The sequence below is a fragment of the Plectropomus leopardus genome, chromosome 8, assembly GCF_008729295.1.
Source record: "Plectropomus leopardus isolate mb chromosome 8, YSFRI_Pleo_2.0, whole genome shotgun sequence".
Classification (NCBI taxonomy): Eukaryota; Metazoa; Chordata; class Actinopteri; order Perciformes; family Serranidae; genus Plectropomus; species Plectropomus leopardus.
Genome location: NC_056470.1, coordinates 22,214,589 through 22,232,405, shown reverse-complemented (window position 1 = coordinate 22,232,405; position 17,817 = coordinate 22,214,589). Strand labels below are relative to the sequence as shown.

General features: G+C 41.0%; 1 protein-coding gene across 1 annotated transcript in view; it reads left to right on the top strand.

The window, feature by feature from the left end:
- The window catches only part of LOC121946457, a 47,111-nt gene extending 30,961 nt beyond the window's left edge, over positions 1-16,150 (top strand). Inside the window, exons 2-10 of the mRNA XM_042491020.1 lie at positions 3,282-3,490; positions 5,637-5,691; positions 5,841-5,931; positions 6,047-6,471; positions 6,822-6,998; positions 9,314-9,475; positions 12,000-12,134; positions 15,679-15,842; positions 15,976-16,150. Coding sequence (XP_042346954.1) covers positions 3,363-3,490; positions 5,637-5,691; positions 5,841-5,931; positions 6,047-6,471; positions 6,822-6,998; positions 9,314-9,475; positions 12,000-12,134; positions 15,679-15,842; positions 15,976-16,150 — 1,512 coding nt within the window. The 5' untranslated portion in view covers positions 3,282-3,362. The remainder of the gene's footprint in view (positions 1-3,281; positions 3,491-5,636; positions 5,692-5,840; positions 5,932-6,046; positions 6,472-6,821; positions 6,999-9,313; positions 9,476-11,999; positions 12,135-15,678; positions 15,843-15,975) is intronic.
- The last annotated feature ends 1,667 nt before the right edge of the window (positions 16,151-17,817 follow it).

The following is a 17,817-nucleotide window of genomic DNA, read 5'->3' as shown; positions in this document are numbered from 1 at the left end:
GATTCTCATGGAGCTGTTTGCACCAGCTCTTTTTAAGTTAAATTTTAGCCTATTTATAACATAGATGTTTTCTTAGTGGATATTTGTTTTTAAATTAAAACAGATTGTAGTCTACAAATTAGGTTTTATGTTGAGATTACTTCATGTTTACGCAATGCCAGGTGTTACTCCAGGGGACTCCCTAAAAACTTGGTATTTCACCCGAGGTTGCTGTCCTACGTCCTACATCACAGTGTTGTGTCACTGATGTTAGAGTGCAGCCTTAGGGTCATCTTGTCACTTTTTGGATAAGCTTGCAAAACTTAAAAAGATGTTTATTGATCTAATCTTTCTTTTTAGTCCCGAGATCCAGCCTACAGGAGACCTCACGTCTAACTGTAACTTCAAAAAGAGGTTTTTTTTTTTGTTTTTTTTTTAATTGCGATTATCAATCTTGCTTCTTTTACTACTGGTATGACTGTACCAGTGGTTAAACTTTGCTGCAGAATGTCATAGTCATAGCCAAAGTCATATTATTACCTGATAAAACTCATAACATTATGAGACAAAGTCATAGATAAAAACTGGAAAGTTGGTAACGCTATAAAACGCAACATGAAAAGTTTTACTCCATCAGATAAGATAGATGAATGGTTAATGTATGAGACCTTCATGCTGGTTTTGGGGTTTGAGTTCAGCCATGGTCTGTACTTTTTCAATTTTTTTTAGACTTTAGTAGTCAGGATGAATACAGCTTGTGAATGGACACTTAATGCTGAAACTTTTACTTACTTTACATTTTCAATGCAGGACTTTTACTTGCAACAGTATTTATACAGAGTGATATTGCCACTTTTAATTAAGTAAAAGATCTAAGTAGTTTTTCCACCACTTGCTAAAATATTTATACGTATGTACTGCCAATACCACTACGATTAAACAAGTCATATATTCAACAAAAGCAAGTCAATTAAGAACACAATTGGAATCAACCAAAACATGGAGTACCAGTGGAATCAGTGTGCATGTGACTCAATGTTGTAAGGTGCATAAACGTAACCGAAGGACACCTGAGGTAACACTGCTGTCCTCACACCTGTACTGAACAGTAGCTGCCTCACAGACAGTTAATGTTGAGGCAGCCTTTTCTCCCTTTCAGATGTTAAAGTCTGCGTGTTCTGACCACAGTATGCAGGGTACGTTTGGTGAGTTCTTGCATCGACAGAGAGGAAATAAAATAAATGTTTTTCTATGATCTACTGTTACTGACCACCAGTTGGTTGTCCTGGAAATGCAGAAATACATAGTTAAGAACAGGTCTTTTAGTTACACTGTAACGTTTTATGTACAATAACATAAAGCCCTGGACTAACAACTTAAAAATATAACTTAAAAAAATAAAACATGGGACTTGAATCCCAAAATCCCAGTTTAACATCCTGTGACTAAACCCCTCGGCTACCACTTCACCTAAGGAGGAGGGAGATCAGGATGACTGTGCATAACTGTTTGGCTTTAATCTGTGACTTTTCTTTTCCTCAAACATGACAAGTTTAATCTCATTATACCATTACTTTTTTCTTGTTAATTGACATGCTTAATCTCGTAGTATTATGAATTTTCCCTAGTAAATTTATGAGTTTAATCTCGTAATATTGTGACTTTTTTTCTTGTAAATTTATGAGTTTAATCTTGCAATGTTATTACTTTTTTCTCAATTAATACTTATTCAATTCTTTTTTTCCAATATGGCTCTAATCCTCCTTGGTAGATTAAAATGTAGTTACCTGTCACGTTATTTTGTACATTTGAATATTTTTTAGACTAATAGTATTTTCCCGTTGATGCCCTGGGTTCACATGGACCGACCCGTTCTCTGTTAACTCCTCGTTGTTCAATTGTGGAAATTATTGTGTAATTGAACTAGATGTGAAATGGCAACAAACTATGTTTGTAAACACAAAGTTCAGCAAACTTTTAAAGCAGCTGTAATACTATTTAGTACATCTTAAGGGATTGTCATCCTTTTTAAAACCCCTTAAACCACACAGATAACTAATTAAAAACCCCAGAATACGAAAGGTGGAAATTTAATTTCAAGCCAGAAAACATGTCTCTGAGGGTTTCTAAAACCTCTCAAACTAAGCTGGATCGTCTTCAGGAGCACTGTTGTAATACATATACTGTTGGGTTATTCATTTCACCACACTTTCAGAGCGCAGAGCGTATTCTGGGCACGCCCGAAGTAGCAGAATGCCCAACGCAGTAAAAGTGAAACCTAATCATTGAATGTGCTGGGTCTGAAAGTTTGCATTTACTCACCTCTGCAGCTGCTGCTCCTCTCATCCATCTATCAGATCTGATCAGCTCTGAGCAGCTCTGATCAGATTAACCAATCGATTATCCACTCTAAAATAAAGATATACCATGTAAATAAGACACTTTAGATGTATCAGTAGTAGTCTATTTTGTTTTGTTTTTTTGGCTTTGGACAGAGCCAGGCTCTCTAGTTCCCCGGGCTTTCCTTATACTAGGCCAGACTCCTGACTCCAGCTGTGTGCACACATGAAGTTGGTGTCTGAGTTCTCATTTTCAGAAAGTACGCAATTAAGCTTATTTCCCCAAACTACCAAACTACCTCTAACAAATATAGTGCTCTCTGAGCACAAGCACACAAATCTATCTAAACTAATCCCATAGTGTGGGAACAGCATGCAAATGTTTGCCCCTGTGTGTCAGAGACATATAAGTATTTGGGGTGAAAGTGCTTGTTTGTAGTACAACACTCCCTACAAGATAAACCACTGTTCAAAACATTGAAAATCTTGTAGTGAGCCACTGTTGATTGGAGGAAAAAAATAAGACAGCACTCTGCCAGGAAATGAAGTGTAGCAGCGGTGGATCTGGCCCTGCCGACAGTGAGACACTACTCTGGGGAGCAACGGCTGGTTTTTCCTGTAAAACTAACACAAGAGTCTCTCTGGCTAGTCAAATGAATGTTACGGTATCATTTGATCTTTTTTTAACAACAAAAAGAAAGAGTGTGATGAAACCTTTTTTGGCATGCTCATTCTGGCTGCCTTGTAAGGTGTTCTATTTTCTGTGCATTATTCTGCTAGTGAGTCAAAAATAGAAACTGATATGTCAAAAAGAGACAGTGACAAAAAGCCAGAGGCAAAGCAAGCACGCACACACCATTTCTTACCTCGCTCTCTGCAGCATTTCTTCATTTCTTATCTCTCATGTCACTCATATGTTGTATCTTTTTCTTGTCTGTCTTCCTCTGCCCTTTATTTTTGCAGGTTTTCCTGAGCAGACGGTCTGTGTGGCAGAGTTTGAGCTCGTGTGGTAAAGAGTGAGTTAAGCGAGAGGGAGTGGGTGTCATGGATGAAAGTGAAGAGACAAACCCTAACCCTACCTACCAAAACTTGCTGCTCCTGGGAGCCATCGCGGCGGCGTCTGCCTTTGTGGTCACCATCCTTATTGTCCTCGTCTGCGTTGGCTGCCAAAGGTAAGAGGACGGTCACATGAGTTGAAATGTGAGAGAAAAAAATAGAGGACAGACTGGAGTAAAAAAAGAGAACAGCCAGAGTTTTATCATCTCAGCTGCCAGCTCTCCTTGCCCTCCCAGATCACTCTCATCATCCACTCCTTCTTTTATGTGCCTCTACTTCTTCTGAACTCTTCTCCTCCCTTCTTTCTCTTCCCTCCATCCGTCCTCCCCGTCTCTTTTATCCCCCGCTCTGAGCGGAGTGGCAGTAATGAATGTTAATGGCTGCGAGTGTCAGATCAGATGAAATGATGTTTACAGGACACTGAGGAGACAGGCCAGAGTCAGAGCAGCCTCACGTCACCCCTCTTAAACAGACTCCTCAGCAGGCAAAAGCAATGGAACACCCCGCGGTTTAAAGAGGATCAGACTTTGAGCCAGGCAAGAGCAATAGAACAGACTATGGTTCTTTTTTTATTTATTTGCAGAACCCTCAGGGACCAATCAGAGGCTGCACTGTGGCTTTGTTGCCATGGGATACACAGATAAGGATGTAGAGAAATGTCAAACCAGCTCATGTCATGGAAATAAAACCACACTAAGAGCTAAAGAATATATGCCCTCTGATGGATGTTGGAGTTGCAGACCAGTTCAAACTCACTTTGTCACGTACACAAACCATAGATCCCTGAAAAGACAGTCCGTCAATTTCCTGCTATTGATTTAAGAAAGACCCCTCCTGCATTGGTGCTTTTAGCATCAGAGTATTACAGTAGAGATGTTGTAAGATAGTAGTTTAAACTCGCAAAAATAATTGTTGCCATTCTGTACACGTTTTCATCCCTTCATGTCATTTTTACCTTAATCACCCTCCTGTGCCGTGTTATCATGAACATCTCCAGGGGGAGCTGTCCTCACCTTATCACGGTCCCCTCTGGGTATGATGGCCATATGTTTGTGCGAATGGGATTGAGTTCCAGCTCACTAGAGGAGACAATAGCTAGCCCCAGTGACATAGATCTGTCACACAACTGACCCTGACTCTTTCATACATTCAGATTAGATCATATAAGAGAGGTAAGATAAGATATAATAAGATTTCCAGAGGGAAATTGCTGTGCAGTGGTTTCATTACAAAGTTAAAAGAGTGCTGATATACAATGACTAAAAATAGCAAAGTAGAGAGCAACATATAACAATAACAAACAAAATATATATCAAATATGACAGTAAATATAAACAAGATAAAGGTAAGGTGCAATATGCAAGAACTTGCTCAGTTAGGTGCAAAATATAAAAATTAGCTAACAATAAGGTGCAAAATATAAAAACTATATAAAATTAGCTAATTTAGGGTGGAAAATGAAAAAAATAACTTGCAGTAGCATAGAAAATATAGAACTAGCTATTAGTAAAGGACAAAATATAACAAAATAGCGGTAAGGTGCAAATAGGCACAACCAGTAAATACAAACAATGCCACAAACATGTTATCAGAATGAATGATAATCAATGATTCAGATATATTTTCAACATTCCTGCACGTTTGCAAAGCAGAAATGCTATTTTAGCACAAGTAAATATCTAACATTATGTGTGATGCAGATTCTCAACCTCCAAAGTGAGAGAAAGTGGATGGGGGTGGTAGAACAATTCTCAAATTCACACCTGCACCCAGGAGCTTTAGTCATCTTAGTTCATCTCGTCACTCTTTCACCATATCAACGGTTTCCTATAGCTACAGCCGCCTCCAGGGCTCCACAACTCTGGATACATTTGTTGCACACGACTAAATCCACACTGAGATGTTTTCTTTTAAAATGCATCACTATTGCAACTAATACCAGAGGATAATCAAGTAAAATGGCAAAGGGAAATAGCATGGAGGAAACAACACAATAATAATGTGAGTTTGTTTGGTCTTATCATGAAAAGATTAAAAAAAAAGAAGAAGCACAAAAGTTTCTCAGTGAAGGACATTCTCCGCTTCGGCAAAATCCTGAGTCATGCTGCACTCATTGTTCGACTCGGCTCTTGCTCTTAACCAAGGACTTTCATGCCCTAACCAGAGTCGGATGCTGATAGTATCTATCTGCTCTGAGTGTGTATATGTTCTCTCTCTGTCCACCGGCTCCTGATGACCTTCCTCACTTTGATGTTGTGTCAGAAAAAGCAAGAGCAAGCACCCCCCAGCCGGAGAGAAAGGGACATCTGTAAATATGGTGAGACATGCTTTCATTTTATTCCCTCTCTCTCTCGTCTCCATCTCCCTCTGCTCTCCTCCACATGTCCTTTCTCCCTCTTCTATATACAGATGCACATGTTTTATGCCTTGTTGTAACACGTTTGTGTGTGTGTGTGTGTGTGACAGCAGGGTACCCTTCGACACCCAAAACTGAACTCCATGAGCAAATCTGACACCAGGCTGCATGAAATCAATCGCTTTCCCTGCAATGGAAACTGTAAGTGATGAGTTTGTGTATGATATACAACCCTGAGCTGTTTCACTATTTCAATCCTGCCCTCTCCACCACTTTCTTTCTCTCCTTCCTCTTCCTCCTCCTCTTCTCGGTGCAGCTGTTAGCAAGAGCCGTCCAGCCAGTATGGACCTCCTGCTTCTCCACAGCCGGCGCTCCCAGACAGACCTGAGGCCCTCCCATGGGCGCCAGCTTCCCCAGATCCCCACCAGTCCCCAGGGATCAGGCCAGGGGGGAGGAGGGGAGACAGGAGGAGATGGGGGAGGTGGAGGAGGTGGAGCTGGAGGAGGAGGGGAGGCTAGAGACCACACTTACACCGAGGTGGGCATACGGAACAACCCCACTCCCACCCACTGCCTGGATGACGGCTTGTATGAAAGCGTAGGTGTTCGAGAGGGTGACGCAGGCCCCAAAGTACCCTCTGCCCCGCCACCCACATCAAACAACACCCCAGCTACAGTCAGAGCTGCACAGAGCCCCCCAGCTCAGGCCAACGGAGCTCGCAATGGGAACGGAAACGGGAATGTACGTAGATATACACACATCTGAAACTGTGAGCTTAAATTATGATTTTAATGTGAGACACCTCATGGGACTGGCCTCACACAGTGATTCACATTTATGAGACAGAAAATTCTCCACACATGTTAGCCTGTGCTGCCTGCAGAAAATGAAAGTGATAGCAGCAGTATTTTAGTGAGACAGCTATAACAGTTATTTCTTGTTTTCTTGTAAATGGCATGAATCATCATCTTGTGTATATCAGCCAGCTGTGCCTTGTTTGTGGTCCTTTGCATCATGACAGTAATTTGTTTGAAACTGACATGTCTGGATATACAAAGACAATAATGTTTCTTTGTCTTTTTGTCTCACAGGGTGGCAGAGGGAACGGCCGAGGGAACGGCAGAGGGAATGGCGCCATTAACGGGCCGATGGCAGGGAGAGGTAATGGTGCGAGCGGGGTCAACAGGTCCCCTCTGTCTTCTGTAAACTCCCTGGCCATCCAAGATCCAACTGCAGCGGAGTATGCCTCCATACGGAAGTTCAGAAAGGTAACAGTGTTTCAAATTAAAGATTACTGTATTTGTCTCTAGGGAAATGTTTCTTTAACGTTAAGACTGACATAAAAACACAAACATAGTGCAAAACAGTGTATATTACAGACATGAAGACTGCCTCTAATTTTACACCCTCCTTATTTCCTGAGTTTAGGAAATTTGCTGCTAAAGGGATAAAATAGTTTTTATACCTATTCATGTATATCCTCCTGTATTTAAAAGAGATCCTACAACATCTACCAGTTGGAAGTAGTTTGTATTCTGAAAACTGGATATGAGAGGGGTCTGCAATAATTTTCTTTGCATTTTTAACTGTTGTCTTTTCAGAGAGCATTTGAAGGGGGGGCATGCATCTTTCTACCAATCACAGTGTGTTTACATTTCTATCAGTTATTAGGATGAAAGAGGTATTGCTCCTCGTATTTATTCTGTGAAATGACTAGTTTTATTTCATGTACACTGCAATGATACTGTAGCATGTTTGACAAGAAGTCCAACGTGGGCTTTAACAAAAACAGACATGTCACTGTATTCTACAGGTGTGTTGTCACATGGCATGGTCTAAAAAAGAATACCAGAAAACCAAGATTATTATACTTAACTGAAACTAAACTAAAACCTAAAACTAAATGTGGAAAAAAACATTTTAGTTAACTGAAAAAAAATCATGAAAACTAGACTCAATAAATAAAAACAATGAAAACTAACTAAAACAATATGGTGTACTTACAAAAATAACTAAACTAAAATTAAACTTTACAGAAATGTCTTTAGTTTTAGACTTGGCCAATTTGGTCAAGTTTGTCAACACAACAATCACAAGGAGGCATTGGTGCATATGTTTATTGAGACTGGGATATCCACATGACTGTGAGTCAATGGCCTTCACAAAGTGATGTGTTTTTGTGTGATACATATTGTGAACTTCTTGAATCTTGCCCCTGACAAATAAGCCAACATATTATAATTTTAAAAAAACTAATACTGAAACTACTGAAAACTAAACTGAACATTTTCAAAAAATAAAAACTAATCTGTAATAAGCAAACCCTGGGAACTAACCAAAACTAACTAAATTGAAAAAAACAAAACTATGTACAAAACTATAGTGACTTTGATAGTTCACCTAGTTTTTTGTCATTTCTGAAAGCTGTGTGACTAAATTCGATAGAATTTGTTTAGCAGGTGTGTCGGCGTGACGGTTGGTGTTTATCTCTCATGTTATGTGATGATATCTAAAGTTGCTAAAGTAGGTGTTTGTGTGATGTTAATCAGTCTGAAGAAAGGCAGTGGGCTCTGACTAATACCATCAGTTTTGGATAAAAACAGAGAATTGCAACAGAGTTTTTCAGTGGTAAAGGGTGGTAACAAGAGGCCACACAACAGCATGACTTTAGAGGAATAGTTAGGTTGGGGATAATGTACAGTGAGCAGGTCATTATTGCACAATTAAACCTGAATGATGCAGGTATTGAATCTTGTTTTTTTTTTTTCTAATAATGACCTGCTCATTGTACATTATGCTGCTTATGACATGGCTGCTTAATAAAAGATTTCAATTCTACACAAAATATAGCCTGTGCTTGATAAGACAAGATCGGATGAAAATTAAATGATAACAACAAAAAAAGAAGAAAAAAAATGCAATAATAACTGAGAGAAGATAAACAAAAACAATGTGGTTATAATACAGCATACACTTTAACAAGAAGATTAGTAAAATTAACCCAAATTTAAAGCAAAATTAAAAACATGGGGTGTTTAATTTTCTTTAGAAAATAATTTATTGATTTAAAAAGGATTTTATTGCTGCTGCCAAGCATCTATGATCAGAGATGTGTCTATAGTAACAGCCCATCATTCATAGCAGCAGTCTGCTATTCAGGAATAACTGTTTGCAAATTGTCATAATTACACAATTAGAATCAAGTATTCAACGAAGCTTTGTAATAAAGTTGGGATGCTGTACACCGTGTTGAAGGTGAATTTTTTAAACACTTAATAGAGATGGTCACTGTTTGCCAAACCTTAAAAAAAGCTCACATTCAAGCTTGTCTGTCACCAAAGAAAACTATTAAAATTCATCAACATTGCACTATAACCTGCAGCACATCCTATTTGCTTTTAGTTGAAATATAGAGGTGAAAAAAGTCAGCAAATATCAACTTATAATGTCCTGCAAATCTGTTAAATTCACTTCTCTGACATGCATGAGAAGTCCACAATAACTTGATTATGTGGACTTTTTACTGTATTCTTTGACTGAAAATGTCTCTCCAATGTTTTCACTGGTGACTAAAAACATCAAGGTCGACAAGACAAACAGGAAGGAAAATAACGGGGCCGACAGCCAGTCAGACAGCCAATCGAGTGTGAGTGATTCACCCTCTACAGCTCCTCCTCCGCTCCATCGCAGTCAGGAGTTTCCGCGGAAAGCCCTGGAGCCGTTCCACCTGCACTCCTTCCCAAAGGTACAGCAATCATTGGATCAATATGTTCTGAATCAAGCTTTATGTACTGTACCAGCCAACCAGCCACTTTTCCAAACTGTGAGTCTGTCTGAGCACCACTAGAGGGCACTGTCCACAAACAAAACGCTCTTTATATTCAGACTCGGGTTGATATTTCTTGTCTCTCGATGTCTTCTTGTTGGATTTTATCGCACATTTATATTTTATCATCAATAGTCAGTGTACTAATAAGAATATTTTTAATTTGATTAAAAAAATCCAGAATTAACACACGTTTTTTAAGATTATGTCTTAGATTTTTATGTTCATATCACATAGTAAGAGTTGTATGTGCCAGCTGGGATGTGATTATAAACAGTCATGGCCACAGATTAGGGCAGTTCTGAGAGGGAAATACGGGGACAATGATCGGATGGTGATCAACCTTTCCTGTGGGTTTGCTGGCACACATATCCATTTTCCATGTATGTACATGAGTGTGTGTGTGTGTGTGTGTGTGTGTGTGTGTGTGTGTGTGTGTGTGTGTGTGTGTGTGTGTGTTTGACGGAGCATAAAACAGGTGACCTTGTTTTTTTTCTTGAATGATTTTAAAAGGTTTATGTTGTTGTTTAAAACATTTTCTCTTGGCTGTGGAAGTCATGCCAGTTGTTGACCTGCACTTTCAATCTTTTCTTTGTAAATCCTCGATAGTGTGTGTGTGTGTGTGTGTGTGTGTGTGTGTGTGTTTTTGCGAGTGGGTGTGAGTGTATGTGAATGTTTGTGTGTGTTTTCCTCAGGCCATTTGCCTTCTTTCAGTGTGCTGCGCAGCACGGTATTAGAGTGGCCAGCGTAAAGAGTGGAAGGATGGATTATGTAAGAGCTTGGCTGGCTGCCAAGCTGCCTGTGTGTGTGTGTGTGTGTGTGTGTGTGTGTGTGTGTGTGTGTGTATGTGTGTTCCCATTGAATCTATCAGCAAGTCTATCTAGAAATGGCCTAACAGGTAGCCAGCAGCCAGTGTGGGGATAAATAATGTTCACATATTGAAGCCATTTACTCTGCCCCCCCCGCTTCTATTACTCACTCTCACTGCACAGGAGGAGCTTATAAAAGTTTAATCATCCTGGGTCGCATGTGCACGCACCACTACATTCTTTCTAATTGTTTTTTAATTGGTTTGAATCACCAGTGGTACATGTTTGGTTATTGTTTCATTATGAAGTCTATTTTAAAATAGGATCACCAGCAGTGATAAAACTAAGATGAAAGAAAATGCAAATACAATACAAAACTTAATAAAAAGCACATTTTGAGGAGTATTTATTAAAATGACCTTTACCAGCAAAGTTAAATGGTGGTTATGTTTCTGCTGCATTTGTTAGTGGATATGTCTGTCATTAGAATATATTTCACTGAATAGATTTGCTTAAAACTTTGTGGGAAAGTTAGTCACAGACCAAGGAGGGACTGATTAATTCTTCTGGAAAATTCAGCAACTGAGCAGGCATTCAATGACACTTCCATAGTATAAGCCATCTAGTAATTTTAACATTTTTTAATTCTTTAAAGGGTCATTTCACCCTAAATTAAAAAAATGCATGCTTTTTCTCCTACATGGAGTGCTATTTATCAGTGATCATTGCTATCAGTGATATGGTTGGTGGATTATCTTGAAAGAGACATTGCTGTGATTTTTTTCAAATGTATTTTTTGGCACACAAGCACCACAAGCTGATTGCCATCTAGTTCCATTATATTATTGGAGAGAAGGCATACATCTCCAATTCAGACCAAAACAATCTAGATTGATAAATAGCACCACAGGTAAGAGGAACAAATATGTATTTTTGATTTGGGGTAAACTGTGTCTTTAAGTGCAGTTATTTTTAAAAAGATACAGAATTCATTTTCATAGCAACGGTAGCATTAAGGCTGTGGCAACAAAGTAAATGTAATAAGATATCTGTTGCATTTGAGTCCAGTTAGGAAGTGGTGCCAGCTGAGAGGATCATTTCCACTGCCCACTCTCTTTTTGACCACAGTGCCACTTGCTGATTCGTTTATTTGGATCTTGACAGGAAAGCTCCCTGCCGAGAGCAAAACGGAGTGAAAAGCCAGATCATTTAACATGTTGAGATATTGTAGAAATAGAGCTATCTATCCTAAAACAGCTTTAGAACTGACACTTTTATGACCATAACTGTGTTTAGTCAGTAATTTTGATCACAGCAGTGCTGACCAAATTTGATAAAAGCAGTCCGCATTAATCCCACAGTGCAAGTGTGTTATCCCTCCATGAAATCATGACCTCTGACCTACAAAACAAATTCTTGCTCTTTTTCTGCACAATTTGCTCATGCTGTGCGACAGGGTCACTGTGCACCAATTAAAAAGAATACACACACACAGTCAGACACAATGCAACACGACTTTTCATACGTGTAAAAACATGTTTTCAAACTTGCCAGTCCTGCTTCATTGTGTGATTTACTTGTGACTTCCACATAATAATTGCAATACTTGCTCTTCAATTGATGTTATTTATTAGGAGGCGGTGTTCATGGGAAACGGGGAGCAGTACATCTGGAAGCCTCCAGAAGAAGATGACATCATCACCTTGCATCCACCTCCAATCCGCGGAGACAGCATACAGGGGCATCCGTCTCCCCCAACTGCAAAGGAGGTAGTATACGTGTGTGTGTGTGTGTGTGTGTGTGTGTGTGTGTGTGTGTGTGTGTGTGTGTGTGTGTGAGAGAGAGACTACAGGCAGACAGACAGGTCTCTGATTTGTGACTGCTGTGTTTACTGATCGGGGCGCCCATCCGATTGGGTGCGCCGTCATAACATCGCTGCCCTGTGACCTGCCTGTCATACCAGGTTTCTGCTTTCAGCCAGAGGTTGCGTTACATGGACCCAGCATCCCCAACCCCCCTGCCTGAACCCTGACCCCAATCTCCCAGCCCCCCACTCATCTATTTGTCTCCGTCACACAGCTCACCAGACGGCATCAGCATCACCTGCTGACAATTAATAGAGGTGTTTGGTAAAGGTTAGCCGTCTTGCCTCGTCAGCCCACGCAGGCAGAATGTGATGAGCCCTGACTGGGATGCAGGCTACAAACTGACCTACAAATGAATAGATGTATGGTGGAGTCTGTCTGGTAGTGTGAGAGGGAAGTCTGCACTCAGAAATCATGTCACAGACCCCACCACATCTGTTTACAACCCCCACTACTCCAATATCAGCCCCCCACTCGTCACTCTCCGCTGGACACAGTTTAACATCCTGAGAGTGACAAGCAGTTGGGGAACTTTGGGCATGCCCCGGGGGCTGGGGGAAGTTAATCTGAGTGGATGGAGGTGTGTCCCCAAAAAAGATCACTGTCTATTATTAGTCTTTGTTTGGCTCAGCGTCCCTTTTTATTATCATTATCATCAGCTCAGGGGAGTCTTTTTTCCTATTAGTGAGTTTGCTTCAGGGTTCCCAAAATCATGACAACCTTGAAAAATCATGGAATTTCCAAAGTTACATTTTCCAGGCCTGGAAAAGTCTTGATATTGGTAAAAATCATTGAAAGTTTTGAAAAAAAAAAAACATAATAATGTGTTGTGTGTAATAAATTAAAATACATTAATGTAATTTAAAGGTGAATTTATTTTCTGTAGCTGATGACGTGTGACAATGTTGTGACAAGCAAACCATGCCTTACAAACCCACGTTATCTTTTAAAGAATGTGTTGCCTTTTACTGCTTTTCTATTTTTTTTTTAAGAAAATGGGTTTGGAAGGCATTTTTTTCCTTTATAATATTTTTGCAATTTGTACAGAAAACTTTTGACAAAACTTTTAGCATTTTGGGTGACTTTATTCCTTAAAAGGTGGATGGGGGTTAGGGGGCAATGTAGGAGTAAAGTAAAGCTGCAGTTTTAATCTCTTGCTAAGTTTCTTGTCTAAGCCAGTGTTGAGCCAAAGACTTTGGATACTGTATGTGGAGATTAAGGGGTTAAGTCCCCGCTGTTTGGCTCATGAGTTTAAAACTCCTCCTCTGCAAATTAGACTGGTACACAAAGCAGCTGGCTTGAATGCACTCTGAATTCTCTCTCTCAATTTCTCTTTCTTTCTTTCAAACTTTCTTTTCAGTTTTTTTTTTCTTTTCTGTTCCAAACTTTTCCTCTCCCTTAGTCATAGTGTTTTTCCATTTGTGAGTTTGTTGTTGCCCTAACATGCCCATATACTTTGTATCCTCTGGAGTTTGTCAGTTGCAGCCGTCAAAAGGTGTTGAGTTTCCACTCCCACCTAAATCTCCTCCTCTCCTCTGGTGCTCTCTCCTTCTGCTCACTCCCTTCGTGGCTATTAGGAGGCGCTGCCTTCCCTAGCCAATCACATTGCACAAAGCATGTCTCACCAGATGAAGATCGACTGCTAGCAGACCATTTGGAAACAAGTGTCATATTTGCTTTTCATAAAGTTGATCACATACAGATGCATCACTCATGCATACCATTGTGTTTCCACGGATAATCAATGTATGCTGAAATTAAATGTGACTTCTCGAAGAGTCAATGTGAGCGGAGAGCTAAAGCAGTATCAGAAGAGACATAACAGAAAGGAGCGCAGGCAGAGGGGAGGAGAAAAGAAAACACACAATGCACAGGCTTCCTCAACAGCTGCAGCCCAGTTTTGAAATCCCCATCATCTTGTGACTTCCTTCCTCTGCTGCACAGAGCTGCAAATTTGGTGTGCACAAATGCACACACACACACACACACACACAACACACACACACACACACACACACACACACACACACACACACAACACACACACACACACACACACACACTGCACACACTGCACATTGTGTGCACACACTTGTAGCATACGCCAGGGTCTTTGTTTATCCAAAAAGGTCACACAAGAGATTTGTGGGGGCAGGGTATGTGTGTCACTTGAGGACTCTCAGACACAGGGGGAAAGAGAGAAGAGAGAGAGAGACATATGCGCAGTTAAAGTCACAGTGTTTTGCTCTTAAATCCTGCAATATAACCACCTTAACTGATTTTCTCTTATTTAAGACATATAATGTAAAGGTACCATAAAAGTGAATGCAGGGTAAGCGCACAGAAAAAAACCCTTGGCTATTGTCTCTGCGCTCTCTGGTTTCAGTTTTTTGGGAGTGGAACAAAAACAAGGCTAATCTGTGAGTGTGTGTGGGATAGAGTTTGCATAGCCAGTGTTTCACAGGGCCACTAGAGCAGAGCTGCTGGTCTGGGTGTGAACATAGAAGGTAAACATTACCATGTCCCACAATCCTTTGCTCTTGTGCTCCACTTGTGGAATTTTGACACAGAAATGCCAGAGGTCAAAGTGCTGGTTTATCCAAATTCCCAGCAACACCTCACACATGCCTTTCAGTTGTGAGTCATATTGTACATACCTCACTGTAAACACAAATGCAGGTACAGCACAGTATGCATTTACAGACTCATGCACTTGCAGATTAAGTCGCAAAAAAACATGTACGTATGTCTCATTCAGAGCAAATGAGATATAAGCAAAGTCCATCTCTGAAGACAAGTGAGCAGTTTTTTTTTTTTTCAGTGAGTTGGCTGTCATCCAGATCTTTCACACCATACCCTGCTGTTCTGTTGCCAAAGCAGTTGTGGTGAAATTTTAACAGGTTCATCCACTGCACAGCTAACTCTGTCACTCTGCCTAGACCTCAACTGACTGATAACACAGTTTACTCTGTCTTATCCTACCCTGTCAAAATAGGTCAGCTTACAGCACACAGCGAACTCTGTCAACACAGGCACAAACTACTGCACACACACCCCTCACAATCCATGCTCACACATTCATTTGCGCACACCAAATTAGCAGCATTGTATGTTTGATCTCATGTTCACATATTGTACTTTAATGTCTGGAATCACTGCAGACAGAAATACACACATGGAAAATTAGGGATGCTGCCTGTATTCATAGCTTGGTTGAGACTTAAAGGTGGGAAACATTTGATACGATGACTGTTAATTTAAATCCGAGTACAGCATGTGCAGGCAATGTATCAGTAGTGGCAACAGACATTCACTTATAGAAACAAGGGCGTGAGTGAAGCAGTCTCCTTCTATTTCAGGAGCTGCCACCCATAGGCTGTAGGATATAGCTGTACTGTAGTTCAGTGTCATTAACTGACACCATACTCTGCTTCTTGTGTCTTCTCAGATTGCAGACACCTACTCCATCGTGTGTAAAACCCAAAAGAAGAAACCTCCCATGGAAAACAATGGATCAAAGACCCTCCCACGTTCCTTCGGCGGAGGTTCCCGGGGCGAGGCCGAGGAGTTCAGGGCCAGGCGCGTTCCCAGGAGGAGCCCTGCTATGAGCCCGTAGGAGACAGATCCTGGTCTGCGGTGTTCAACGGCCGAGTCTGACCCTGCGTACGCCACGATCGACAGCCACCGGAAACGGGAGCAGGCGGGAACCAATAACAGCACAGCCGGGGGTTCTGCCACTCTGAAGAGGAGGAAGCAGACGCCGCAGCAACCTGCGGCACCAGTGCCACCTCAGGGCTCAGGGACCCACCGCCCTGCCTGCTAGAGGCCTGCCTGGTGGGGAAAACTTCTATGAGACCATCAGCGATGTGAAAACAAGGGGGCAACAGCTCCAGCACCACCACCATCTTCACCTTCAATGACGGGATGGAGATGTACGTCACCGGCTTGTAGCTGGCTGGAGGGGCCCACTGGTATGAAGTCATGAAAGGGACCCCCCCTGTTCACCGGCCGACAGGTTGCTGTACATAGATACAAGGCCCTCTATAGACAAACAACATAAGGATCCATTTTGAGAATACATCAGGTACAAACAGGGTCTTAATCCAGGTTCAGACTTCCCTTGATTGGTCTGTACTTCAGAACCAGCCTAAGCCTAGTCCAGCCCAAATATGGACCAAATATGTTTTAACAAAAAAAAAAAAAAAGATAAGAAACTGGAATATACATCTTCAACCTGCTGTGTCATTGACCATACCCACCTGTTTGTGCATCATTTTCCATAATATCTTTATTTTTATATGAACACGTACTCTTAAAAGAGTATGTGGTGAAAACTCACATCCTGAGATCAGCACACACACACACACACACACACACACACACACAAACACATATATATATATATATATATATATATATATATATATGTATATTTAAAAAAATAATGTGCATGCATTGTGCAAACACACACCTGAAAAAAAGACAGAAGTAGCAAGGAATATTGTCGGTATATTGGGAGTATGAGGCACACTGATAGCTATTGTCACCCACACACACACACACACACACACACACACACACACACACACATATGCCTCATCTTGGGGGGACTTATGTAATATAAGCAGATGGATGTCACAGAGATTTGCGGTGCTTAGCTCTCCCTGAGCAAACATCTCAAACAGGTTCTCTGTGCGCACCGGCCTGTTGCCTGGCAGACAGCATTGTGGTGCTTTGTTCAAACATAGGCCTGTTATTTGTTGGCCTGCTTTAATACAGAAGCGAAGGTTATATTCCTGATTTCACATGTTGCCATCAATGTGCCCTAAACATATTATTAGCAATTATCAACAACAGCCTTCGTGATAACTATAAAAAGTGAGTTTTGCTAAAAAAAATGTAACCCTAAATCAACAATCCACGGTCAGATTTGACAAACAACTGCAGCCAAAGGCATGATGACACACCCCATCACACCCCCACACAGACACACACATACTTGGCAGAGTCATTCGGGGTAAAAGCGATCAGGTCAGGGGCATGGAGTGGGTTGTGCAAGAATTTCCCCAGAGTGATATGGGTGACAAATTGCACAATGCAGAACCGCTGTATCACCAGGATAAATGAGAGAAGAATATATTCAAAAATAAGGAAGCGAAACAGTCTCCAAAATAACACAGGATGCTTTATCCTAAGCAGTTAATATATCATATCCTTCGAGCACTGTTAACATCTGATTTTTATGACCATTATAATTTGCACTGGACAGCCGCAGGGCGTTCGGCTTAATTGCGCATTAACTTGCTGTAAAGAGTGTTTCTGAGCACAGTTCTGATTCGCTCTCTGGTCTCGAGTGAAATCCAGAGAGCTCCCCACAGCTCGGCAGACTTAAGTCTGGTGGTTGAAATAGCAACAGAGGGCTCAGACTCCAAGAAAAATGAAGAGCTGGGCATGAAAATTACCAGCGAGTGTCCCTTGGAAGGTTGCCCCTCACCCTCTCCCCACCCTCGTCTTCAGCCTCTGCACCAAGCTCTCCTCCATTATAAACAATGTCTCTCCCATGTAGCTTTGGGGAGCATTAAAAAAG